The sequence below is a fragment of the Tupaia chinensis genome, unplaced genomic scaffold (genome assembly GCF_000334495.1).
Source record: "Tupaia chinensis unplaced genomic scaffold, TupChi_1.0 Scaffold000563_1, whole genome shotgun sequence".
Lineage (NCBI taxonomy): Eukaryota > Metazoa > Chordata > Mammalia > Scandentia > Tupaiidae > Tupaia > Tupaia belangeri.
In genome coordinates this window covers 2478235-2491307 of record NW_006160076.1, presented here as the reverse complement: position 1 = coordinate 2491307, position 13073 = coordinate 2478235, and the positions used below count along the sequence as shown (strand labels likewise).

At 41.0% G+C, this 13073-nt stretch overlaps 2 protein-coding genes across 3 annotated transcripts in view; one reads left to right on the top strand and one right to left on the bottom strand.

The window, feature by feature from the left end:
• The window catches only part of GOPC (golgi associated PDZ and coiled-coil motif containing), a 54108-nt gene extending 49284 nt beyond the window's left edge, over positions 1–4824 (bottom strand). The window contains exon 1 of one of the 2 annotated variants that reach the window (XM_006157866.3): positions 4332–4824. In XM_006157866.3, the coding sequence (XP_006157928.1) occupies positions 4332–4619 (288 nt within the window). In that variant the 5' untranslated portion in view covers positions 4620–4824. The remainder of the gene's footprint in view (positions 1–4331) is intronic. The other variant, XM_006157867.3, reaches the window with a different exon arrangement.
• A 224-nt stretch (positions 4825–5048) lies between these two features.
• The window catches only part of LOC102502868 (nephrocan), a 25737-nt gene continuing 17712 nt past the window's right edge, over positions 5049–13073 (top strand). Inside the window, exon 1 of the mRNA XM_006157865.3 lies at positions 5049–5125. The gene's annotated coding sequence lies outside the window, so the exon portion shown is untranslated. The remainder of the gene's footprint in view (positions 5126–13073) is intronic.

The following is a 13073-nucleotide window of genomic DNA, read 5'->3' as shown; positions in this document are numbered from 1 at the left end:
GCAGGAATTCTCAAGCAGGTGGGAAATATAAGAGAGATGTAATTTCAAATAGCAATACCTCGAAATATTCTGATATTCTCTGCTTCTTCTCAAATATGACCCATATATGACCTCTGGCAAGAAGCAATCACATGGGTGCCATTTATCCTTACTTTTAAAATGTAACCTGTAATTAGTTTTTTGGGCAGAACTGTTTTCCTAACTACTCAATTAATATTAAATGCAATATTACATTAGACACAGGACTGGGCAGAAGAAGGAGCAATCAAGAAGGACATTTAAGACCAAATTAAATATATTTTCAATTACTCACGCCAAAGTTATCTGTGTCTTGATTATATAAAAATATTTTATTATAGTTATATGGTTTAATTAATCACTAAAACCACTGAATGTGGCATACATCTGTACCATATATGTATATATGAAGTCATAAGTTACCTCAAATATCATGTGTTAATTCCATATAGTTAAAACAATAAAGGGCCAGTAGATGGTATGGTGGATAAGGGCGCTGGATTCCCACATGGCCGATCATGGTTCAAGTCCCGGAACTGGTGGCTTGCTTGCTTGCTTTCCCTTTCTCTCTCTCTCTGGTGATCAAATCAAAAAAACTAACAACACATGGAATTAATTAAATAAGTAATTATTTAAAAAGCAAACAAACAAACAAAAACAATAGAGAGCTAGCCTGTAGCACAGTGGTTAAGGGAACCAAAACCCACATGGCCAACTGCAGTTCAAGTCCCAGCACCCATGGCTTGAAAAATACACTGGGCACATGTCTATGCCTGCCTAAAATCCTGGTGAGATGGAAAAATGAAAGAGAAAGGACTGTAGCATGGCCATGCCCCAAATGGGGTGTGCTTTCTCTCTCTCCCTCATGAGTATACACACCCTCTGGCAACTTTAAAAACAAACAAACAAAAAAAGAACTACCCAAATCACTTACGAAAAAATAAAACAGGGCAAGAAAGTATGGAAATCTCTTCTAAGATTTCAAGATGTCAGAATGCTAATAACAGAGCAAGGAGTAACCCCCAAAATTTTGCAGATGTGACAACAGCAGGCATACTCTGAAAGGCACTTCTGACAATGAACCTCTATCCATACCAATACGGAGCTGATCATGAAAGCTGCTACATGTATAAAGACTAACACCAAAGACAGAGAAGTCAAGTATAACCGAAAAGCCACACAAACAAAAAAATCAAGTTAAGTCTCTCCCCTACCCATTTTCTAAGATCTTTAAACCAAAAGTTTCAAGCATATCAGAAAACATGTTCATTCTGAGATAGGCTAGTATTTCTCATTTTAAGAAACAATGCTACTGGGACCAGCAGATGGCATAATGGTTATGTTGCTGGATTTCCACATAGTCAACCACAGCTCAATACCTAGACTTGGTGACTAGGCGCATGTGCGTGTATGCCCAAAATCCCAAGAGGAAAATGGAGAAGGGATTGCAGTGTGGCCATCCCCTCGGGTGGTGATTTCCTGCTTTCTATTTTTCTGTCTCTGTCTCTCCAGCAAGTGCATGCACCCTACAGCAAAAATCTCTCTTTAAAAAAAAAAAAAAAAGGGACCAGCATAAGCATAATGATTACATTGCTGGACTACCATGTAGTCAACCGTGGTTCGAGTCCCGAACCTAGCAGCTTAAATTCACACCGGGCACATGTGCATGCATGACCAATATCCTGAGAGGAAGAGAAGGGATTACAGCATGGCCACCCCACCCTCAGGGTGATTTCTCATTTTCTGTCTGTCTCTTCAAGGAGCTCAGGTCCCTATAGCAAAAATCTCTATGAAAAAAACAAACAAACAATGTTACCTCCAAAACTGGGACATACAGTCAGAATATGTAATTACAAAATCTGGGAAGAAAATAACATACATAATTTATTACAAGTTTGAATATTCATCTAAAATATTTAAAGACAAAAAATATTGAGCACCATATCCCATTCACAGAATGACCCTTTCCATCAAAGTGAGTTTTATATCAGACAATCAAAAAAACAAAACAATCAGTTTAACATTCCCTAGGCCATTAAAAAATTTTTTTTTCCTAAATTTTGCTACACAGTGTGTGTATTATAATACCTTAGAGAATTAGAAAGGAGAGAGAAAGTGAGAAAGCATTAAAGGGGGATGGCCATGCCACAGTCTCTTTTCCATTCTCTTGTTGGGATTTTGGGCACACACATCTCAGGATTTTGGCCATGCACACATACATGCCAGGCATGTTTTTCAGGCCAGGTCCAGGACTCAAAACCACACAGTCATCCATGTGGAATTCAGCTGCCTGAACTACCACTGCAGTGGCTGACCCAACATTGCTGAGTTTTCAAGAACTGTTATCCCACTAAATACTTTCATTGAAAAATATTAAAAGTTCTCAAGTAGCAAAAGCTACTCTTAATTTTTATTGTTTAAAATTAAAATATTGGGGCCAGCGGGTAACAAAGTGGTTAAGTTGCTGGACTTCAATGTGGCCAACCTTGGTTTGACTCCTGGACCTGGTGGCTTGCTTTCTCACCTTTTCTCTCTCTGTCTGTCTGGTGAACACACATGCCCTGCAGTAAATTTAAAAATAATGGTGACAAGTAAAATGAAATAGTAATTCTTAAAAAAAAAAGAAAACTAAAATATTATTTCTAAAAGTCATCAAATGTAATCTCACCACCCAAAAAAAAATAGGTATCTTCTAAAACATGACTACTAATCAAGAAATCAAGTGATTTTTATTTATCTACAATAAGATGTGATTAGGTTCATTCCAATCTTTAAAAAAAAAAAGGAAGAAATTAACAGACTTCTCCATGGAGAAGAGCCACAAAATCCTGGCTATAAAGGCCTATGCAAATCAAAAATTAATTATACTACATTTTTAATGACTAATTAATAGAAAAGAGAAAGAAAGCTGACTGTGAAATAAGGGAAGGAAGCATATCTGACATTTACATTGATTTGGAGAAAATGGGCATTCTCAATTATTACAACTAGTGGCAATGATGATTTCTTGGGAAAGCTAATATTCAAAGAGCTTTTCCACATCACCAATTATCTCATTTTTATCTACTTTAAAATGAATGGCTGATTCTCTTATTTAAATCACCCAGTTAGATGACACACTCAATGCACACTGCTAAGATGCTGTGCTCCACAGGCTGGGGCCACAAAGCAGGCCAGGTTAAATTCCTATCTAACCTAAAGCCTGGCATAGTAGCTGTATCTATAATTCCATCAACCCAAGAAGCTGAGGCAGGAAAATCACAAGCTAGAGGCTGGCTAGGACAACATAGTCAGACCCTGTCTTTGAAAAGGCCAAGCATGATGGTATGTATGCATTGTAGTCCCAGCTGGGAGGCTGAGACAGGATGGACACTAAGACCTTGTCTCCAAGGGGGGGAGGGGGGGAAGAGAAAGAAAAAATATATATATAGACAGAGTGCTCTTTAAGTAATATGTTAATCTTCATGATTTCTAAATGTTGTAATAATGTCTTAATTTAGTTTTCTGCACAATGTGGAAGTTTTTTGGTCAATTTGTTTTTGAAATCATCACCATTTTACCCACTCCCAGGACTAGGGAATAGAGTGAATAATTATTCTTCACGCATTGGCAAAAATAAACCAAAATTGTGAGAAATACAGCAAACACATAAACCTCATTGTTATTTGAATGAGTGCAGGGAGCTCTGGAGTATAGTATCTGCCTGTAATTTAAGGACTACCTTTGGAGGTAAACCAAGAAAGACAGTAACACTATCATTACGTATCCCACTAAATTTTCCTAAGAACTTTGATCAAATTCTCCTAAATAGCTTATGCATGTCTCTGTGTGCAGCCATAAGCACTGACGAAGAATACTTACAATGAAATAACCGGGGATGTATGTCTGAAAATATGCAAATATGGTTTATTAAAGTGAAAGTAGGGCTGCAAAATTCAAATGCCAGGTCTGCTAAGGTATTCTAGGGACAGAGAACGTGTTAGATCTGTTAATGAGACACCTGTTAATGAGGCACGTACAAGAGAAGCTAGTGTAGTTAGTTCCTGTTTCTTCTTCAGTGAGATACTAGGCAGGTGGATGACAGGACCCTGGGAGACCCACACGTGTGTCTACATCCCTTTTCTCTCCGAACCTCACTCACCTCATCTTACTCTTTTTCTTCACACACATACACATTCTCCCATCACATTCGAAGACCCTAGGTGCCCCAGGAGGCAGCTTCCTAGGAACGTTTCGCTGGTGCGTTACATGGGATCTGACGCCACCGGGCAGCAAAGGGACGAATGCCACCCCCGCCAGAGCCCACGGCTCACCTCTAGCTTGTGATTGATTTGGGACACGGTCTGGGCTTTGTGGCAAAGCTGCGCAAAGCAGGAACTCAGGCTGGTCATCTTCTGTCGCCCCTCGTAAGTGATGTCCGCCTGATCCGGATCGATCTCACCCAGGAGCAGATCCACATCCACGAAGGCCTTGTCGAATTCCTTCTCCAGCACCTCCAGCCACCGGAACATGGATACCCCACCAGGGGAGACCCCCACGGCACAGGAGGCGCCTCCCGGGCGCCCTCCGGCTCCTGCCGGGCACGGGCCGCCAGCCGACATGGCGCCGTCTAGGGCCTCCCCTGACTGCGGCTGACCCTCGCCGCCCACTCCGCGCGAAGGGAACTGCTGGGACTGCGGGGACCCCTGCGCGCGCTCGTACGATTCGTCGGCCCTCTCCCTTCCCCTCGCGCTGCTAACGCCGCCTAGGTAGCTGCAGAGGGGCAGGAGCAGCGAGGCAGAGGCGGCGGCCGTGGCACAAGGAAGACTCAGTCAGTCCCACCTCCCGGCCCGCCCCCGCTGCGCATGCGTAGCGAAGAGCTGGGAGGACGCAGCCCGTAGGGACAGAGTGGGCGGGGCCAGTCTGCAACCCTGGCCTATGAAAGGCTCCGCTTGGGACGGGCCTGTCAGCGGCCATATTGACAACTGGCAAACTCGAGCTCGAATGCCGGAGAAGCGGGGGCATCCAGTGTCTCATTTCCAAGTTGGAAAGTCCGAGGACGAGAAGGATGTCCAGAAAGGACACGTCGCAGAAAGGAACCTCTTCCGCCAGTTTGACTCCTTAGTGGGTGGGAGCCATTCTAAAGTCGTCTGGGAAAGTTGTTGCGGTGGCGTCTAGGGGCATGGAGTGGACAGCAAGGAAGGGCGGTGTGAGCATGTGCAGTAGCCACGTTTTACCTTTTCCATTCCTGTTCCTGGTTAGGGTGGGGTGGGTGGACACATTGACTGTTCTTGGCAAACAAACTTCCAGGTAGAAATTGCATAAAGGTGCACGTCGAAGCGGCTGCTCAGGTTTTGCTGAATAGAAGTCATTTTTGTGTTGTGATTAATGAGTCAGTTCAAGTATTACACCCTTAATACCTTCGTTGTATTATTTTAACCTCAAAGCCTACTTTCCAAAATTTACTTCACTCAGTAATAAGGTAAAGTTGTTAGCATGAGTGCTTGGCACTTGCTGTTCGTCTTCTTACAAGTCATACAGTTCGATAGTAACTACTTTAAAAGATGTATCGATAGATTTCAGAAACTGGTACAGTGTCCCCACATGTTATATTTCAGTACACAAAACTATAAAGATTCAAATAGTCATAAATATATTGAATGCAGACCCTTGTTGAGGCCCCCAAATGAGTAAGACATGACCTTCATTCAACTCGTAGGCTACTCACCCTACTGACTCTCACAGCTATAATTTTAATTTGGACTTTTTAGTGCCTTCTAGAGAATTCAACTGCTTTCTTACCTTCCACCTACTCACTCCCAACCCCCTTTAATTTTGGGATCAGCCAGTCCTAGAAAGGGAAGGCAAAAATCATTGTGAGAATTGGCTAGTAGGACGGTCCCCACTGCATCACCTAGGGAATATTTCACTGGCTGAGTACAGTTTTCTCTGATTCGTTCTTGGGACAGACCCTTCCAGTTAATCACCACCTAAAGCCTGCTGTGTGTGCCCCTCTCCAACACAATACCCATGAAGAGCAGGAAATCACAGCTTCAGTTTGCACTCTGGCTACTGCAGGGCAGACTGGGTAGCACCAAACAACATTTTTTGACCTCAGCAAACTTACCTAAACAAAACTAAACATTAAATTTTTGCCTTGAGCTTAAAGAAAGAGCTTCACACAGGTTTTAATACACAATAAATAATGTAAAACTAAAGTTTGCATCTTCATCTCCTTCCAAAATTAACTTCATTTTCATATGCAATATTTTTGAAAACATCATTGCTATACTACCAAGCTCTGAAAAACTTTCTACATAATATATTTAGTCAGCAGTGCATTTTCAGGAATTTGAAATAATTAGCAGAGAGAATATGTGGAACCATAATAGTAATAATAATTCAATAATTCAATATTTAGTATGCATTAGGCGTTTGTTATTTGCTTGCTTCTTTGATCCTCACAAAGTCCTGTGAGACAGGTATTATCACTTATTTATAGATAAGTTATAGAGAGCTCAAGTATCTTGGTAAAGTTTCACAGCTAGAAAGTGATTGAGGCAGAATTTCAACCTACGTGTCCCTGTTTTTTTCAGTCTTTGCTGTTAGTTATGGTATATGATAAAAGGATGAGGCAATTCATTTCTTTTTGTGTAAGTTACCGGCATAATAAACTGACAAGTTCCAAAAGAAAGAAATTTCCCAGTTATAAACCACACACAACTATATTAACATAAGAAGTATTACCAAAAAGTAATTGTAATACTTATTTTCTATTACAACTCTCTTTATATGGACCACATTTGAATATAAATTTAATTTCTTTAAAAAAATAGCGGCTCTTTTTGTTAGAAGATTATTTTTAAAGAAATGAAATTTAGGGAACCAACAGTTAGCATAATGGCTATGTCGCTGGACTCCCACGTAGTCGACCGTGGTTCGCGTCCTGGACCTGGTGGCTTAAAACTCATGCCGGGCGTGTGTGCGTGCATGTCCAAGATCCCGAGAGGAGAACAAAGGAGAAGGGATTGTGGCGTGACCATCCCCCCCTGGGGGGTGTGACCATCCCCCCCTGGGGGGTGATTTCTCGCTTTCTGTCTCTATGTCTCTCTCTGTCTGGCGAGCGCACGCACCCTATAGCGAAAACCTCTCAAAAAAAAAAAAAAGAAAGAAATTTATATTCAGGTGTGGTCCAGATATCTACGTGGGTGCTACTGAGCTGCATTTTAGGTGTTTACATTTGTTTAATAATGCACTAATGATTAGTCCATTTTCAGGACTGCAGAAGCCAGATCCATTTTTGGTACAGCTTTTGTCTTATTGTCCCTTAACATTACTGTGCTTTGTAGCAGCTGCTGCATCCTTTTGTGCTTGTCATCTTGGTTCTACATGACATGAGGTCCCTCTATGTATACATAACCTTTCACTCATCTTGACTGGAGTTTTGCAATTTTGCAAGTCACAGCATAACATGGAAAGGAAAAAGTCTTGATGTTCAAGTGCTGCCATCTGTTGTCCGTGTGTTCTCTCTACACTTATTATCTACCTACTCTGGAATTTGGAATTGTTTATAATCTCAGTACTTGCAGGATTTGTTTTCCCACAGAGAGTAAAACGTTGATAACTTTATTTGCAGTTGGATTGGCAGAAACTTTAAGAATTACTTATTTATTATTATTATTTTTAACTTGCTATAGGGCACGTGTGCTCACCAGAGAGACACAGAGATAGAAAGTGAGAAAGCAAGCTGCCAGGTCCAGGACTCAAACCATGGTCAGCCATGTGGGAGTTCAGCACCCTAACCACCACACCATATGCTGGCCCCAACAAACTTTCAAAAACTGTTTCATGAATCATGCTTGCATGATTTTTAAAAATCTGATGTGACTTAAATGTGAGAGTCTTGTTTTAGGACTGTATCTCTACAGAGTGTTGCAACAAGGAATTACTGAGAATAAATAGGATGGGCACTAAGGGAGCTGAGGAAAAAGGGAAAAAGATGAGGATTTCTTTGAGAGGTACTCTCGTGAGATTAGTGTATAGTTTAAATACTCAGCAGCATTAATTACAAAGGCACTTAAAGGACATATAAGATCCACCTTGCATTAGAAAAGGAGACTATTATATTAAATTTATTTATCATTATTATTTTTAAATTTGCTAAAGAGCATATGTGCTGACCAGAGAGAGACAGACAGACAGAGAGAAAGCAAGCTGCCAGGTCTGAGACTCAGACTGTGGTCCACCATGTGAGAGTCCAGCACCTTAACCACCACACCACCTGCTGGGCCCATGACGCTCATTTTGAACTCTATTGCAGTCTAGACCCTTTACTAGGCTTTCTGTGTCTTATTTAATTTCCAGTAACCAGGAAAGGAAAGGGGGAAAGGGATTAAGTGCTATTGGTGGCTATCAACAATTGTGTGAAAAACAGGAAAGTTGAGGACAGCTGGCCCTATAGGGCAGAGATTAAACACTGAGTGGAGGAACTGGGGCCTTCAGGGCCCACCATGGTTTGATTCCATTGCATGTCCAGAATCCTGGGGAAAAGAAGTAAAAAGGGTTGCAGCATGACCATGCCCCATTGAGGGGTGACTTCTGTCACTTTCTCTCTTTCTCTCTGGTGAGCACACATGTTCCGACCAAAAAATATATACATATAAAAATTAAAAATAAAGGAGGTCGAGGAAAATCCACAACCATTTTACTTGAGCAATGTAGGAAAGTCTTGGAATATTGTATTCATGTGTATTATTTATATGTATTAATCATATTTACTAACAATTTGAAATTTTCAGAAAGACGTGCTATAGAAGTAAGTTTGTGCCTCCCAAAGGGACAAATGAGCCTCATTCTCTGTATAAACAAGTGGAACTGTTGTTTGCTGTCTTATTCTTACAACCTGAAAATTTTAGTAGGAAGTGATTTAAAATTAGCTCAGACACTCCTCTTTTTTTGTTTTCTTTTTTTTCCCTTTATTTTTAGAGAGATTTTTCCTGTAGGGTGCATGTGTTTGCCAGAGAGAGAAAGCGAGAAATCACCCCCCTGTGGGTATGGCCATGCCACACAATCCATTCTCCTCCATTGTCTTGGAATTTTGGGCAAGCATGCACGTGTACCCAGCATGAGTTTTAAGCCACTGGGTCTGGGACTCGAACCGTGGTCAACTATGTCAGAGTCCAGTAACATTACCATTATGCCATCTGCTGGTCTCCAGACACTCCTCTTTTAGAAAACCTTCCTTCTTTCTCCTCATGTGAAGTAACAGACTCTATCTATGTTTAGTTTCCTGGGAATACCTGCTATAGCATTTGTCGTATTCTTTTGGAGTCCATTTGACTGAGCTTCTTGGCAGCAATATCCGTATCTTGTGTATCTTTTTTTTTAGACCAGAGAGGAAAGCACCCTCCCATCAGCTGTGGTCACACTGCAGTCCTTTTTTCCCTATTTCTTCATCTTGCCAGGATTTTGGGCATGCACATACAAGTGTCCGGCATGTTTTTCGAGCAACTAGGGCCAGAATTCAAATCACCATCTGCTATGGGATTCAGCTCCCTATGCACAGAACTTAACCATTTTGGGAGATGACCTTGTGTCTGTGTTGATCCCAACACAGGACCTGAGTATGGTAGAAATGCTATAATTATCAGTAATTTAGATTCCGTAATTTAGCTCTTCTAGCATTCTACCTAAGAAATGCTAAAGGTAGTCATTTTTCAAGACATTGCTTTGATTCATGTTAGAGAACCTAGATAAATAGGTTTTCATCATGTCTCAGGGATTTGGGAGATTTATAAAATACATGTTAGTCTTTGAAGACTTAAGGAATGTTTTTCCCAACCTGAAGAGAAATTTTTATTTAATAGTGATCTGGCTTATTTGACTGGTAAATACAACATAAGTTAGGCTTCAAGAATTATTTTACCTATTTAATTGTTAAGATTCACCATATATGACATTTTGTACAGTGTATGCAAACCTAAAAACAAAATATAACAAAAATTTTAATCCATGTCACTGCATTTATGTTCCCTTACACTACCAAAGAATGACTATCCCAGTTTTTCTTGCCGTCACCTGTTCTACATTCTTCATATACCCTTTCCCACAGCTCTAGTTTGGTTCAGCATTATCTAAAGCCACCATTTATTAACAATGGTATCAGAGTTTACTGATCATTGATTCTGCCTCTTTCATGCACTGTCAAGTCACTGTTTATTTCTCAGATTGTCAGACTTTGCAGATCAAACATGGACTCCACTTTATCAGCAGCTGTCGTTTGTTTCTTATAGATTAGTTTTAGGAGGGCCCATCAAATAGGTGCATTCCAAGCACCTTTCCACATTAGTGATCTTTTCTTTGCACTTTGGTTTTAAAGTTTAAGTTGGTTTTAACACTTTAAGTTATCTAATTAGAATTTTTATAGTCTTCTAAATTAACAAGTCTGAAAGTGTAGTGAAACAATTACATGAAAAGCCATGTCACAACGTTGTGTTGGAAATAGTATTTGTTTTGCTTCCAGTTTATTGTAACTCACTCAGAGTTCATAGACTTTTGTGGCCACTGTGAGCAGAGGGATGAAGAGTGAAAACCTTCTATAGTGAACAGTTGTCACCACAAATGGGGGACTGTCCACATTTGAGCTCCTTTCCTCTGTTTAGAGAATGCCCTACCTTAGGTGACTTGGTGTGAAATTTCTTTTTCCATGAGGAGCTGAAAGTGACAATCATTTTTCTGGCCCTGTGACTGCTAGAACACAGGCATATGGCCAAGACTCAGCTAACCAGAATTATCCATCTGAATGTTTTAAATGGAGATCATGAGGCAGGGGTTGAAAAATTCTCCTTGGTAGGGAACAGAGATGGGAATGAATATAGCAGTATCCAGTTTCAGTAGAAGCAGTGTCAGAAATGCTCTCGAATTTCTGATTTGTGGCTGAGGCCAGTGTATCCATGTTCTTTGGTGGGAGTAGTGAAGTCGTAATCTCAACTAAGGGGCAATTTGGCTTATCATTCTAGATGTACAGCCTTCCTTTATTCTTACCTATTCGTAAATCTGGTTCTCCAGCCTTCATCATAATTCTGTGTGCTTTTCCCTCAGTAATTCCTTTTCTGCCTTAATCAACCAGAATTTGTTTCTGTTGCTTGCAATTAATGAACAGACTGATACTGCTATCATTTATTGAGACACTACTTTTTGTCCTTAGACGTGGCAAAGCTTAGTTCATTTCTTCTATTCCTTTCTGTAAAGTGGACATTATTTTCCCCATTTTAACTTCATTCTATAGAAGAAAAAAAATGAGGTTCAGAGAGTTTAAGTGGTAGAATATATTTTTTTGTTTTACTTTAGACTTACATACGTTTTGCAGCATGCTCCAGGAGAAGCAAATAAAGTTTAAAAGAATCATGTGGACACATTTTTTTTTTAGTCTTCAAAATTTATTATAGCTAAGAGATTTTTCATTTAAAAAAATCTGTTTAGGGGACCAGCAGTTGGCGTAATGGCTATATCGCTGGTCTCCCATGTAGTCGGCTGCGGTTCGAGTCCTGGGCCCGGTGGCTTAACCTCACGCCTGGCACGTGTGCGTAAGTGCCCACTATCCCTAGAGGAAAATGGAGGAGAAGGGATTGCGGCATGGCCATCCCCCCTGGGGCGGGGGCGGGGGGTGATTTCTCACTTTCTTTCTTTCTTTCTTTTTTTTTTGGAGAGGTTTTTGCTATAGGGCACGTGCGCTCGCCAGACAGACAGAGACAGAGAGATAGAAAACGAGAAGTCACCCCCCAAGGGGATGGCCACACCACAATCCCTTCTCCTCCATTTCTCTCTCGGGATCTTGGGCCCACACGCACACACACGTACCCGGGGTGAGTTTAAGCCACCGGGTCCGGCACTCGAACTGCAGTCAGCTACATGGGAGTTCAGCCACACAGCCATTACGCTAAGTGCTGGTCCCATCTCTCTTTCTGTCTCTCTGTCTCTCTCTGTCTTTCTGGCGAGCGCACGTGCCCTATAGCAAAAACCTCTCCAAAACAAATAAAAAAGTCTGTTTACCTCTTGGTTGATTAGTCGTGTGTGTTTTCTTTCTTTCTTCCTTCCTTCCTTCCTTCCTTCCTCTCTTTCTCTTTCTTCTTTTTTAACAGACAGCCTCAGCCTCCTGAGTAGTAACGACCACAGGTGTGTACTACCACACCTAGCTCTTCAAGACAGGTTTTCCCTATGTTGCCCATGCTAGCCCATAAACTCGTAGGGGTAACGACCACAGGTGTGTACTACCACACCTAGCTCTTCAAGACAGGTTTTCCCTATGTTGCCCATGCTAGCCCATAAACTCGTGATTCTCATCTCATCCTCCCATGTAGCTGGGACCACAGACAGAGACCACCATGCTCAGCTTTTTAGGATGGTCCAGGAATCAAACTGAGTCCTCGCATGTCTTTGGTCTTTGCCTGCCAAGCAGTAGTGTGTGACTAGCATGCACTACCATGATTGGGCCTTGCTGATCAGTTTTGTAGTTTTATGGAATCATGTCTAATACTTGGATCGTGAAGAATTTAAATCAATTTCCTTTCTGGAATTCAGTTTCCTATCTATGATGAGAAAGATGATTGGCTAGGTTTCTTAAGATCCCTTCCGGAGTTGATAGCCTATAACTAATAAAAATTCATCAGTGTGGCAAAAAGTAAAATTAAATTATCCTTTTTTCTGTAACAGGAATACTACTTAAAAAGAGATATCTGAAGATTTCTTTACCCTGGTATAATATGTCTTCTATGTTAATTGCTCTCAAAACACTATATACAAGATATGTAACTTCAGGATTTTAGTCAATTATTCTTGGCCAGTATTTTAATAATTCGAGGAAGGCCAATGTTTATTTCCTAGAGATACACATTTGTGTATTGTTTATTGCATCCCTAACTGGAACTATTGACATTATAGGCTGCATAATTCCTTATTGTGGGGACTGTCCTGCACATCACGGGATATTTAGTAGCATCCCTGGGCTTTGCTCACTAGAGGCCTGTTGAATGCCTCTTCCCTTCCATTTTTATGACAATTAAAAGTGTTCCATGGCA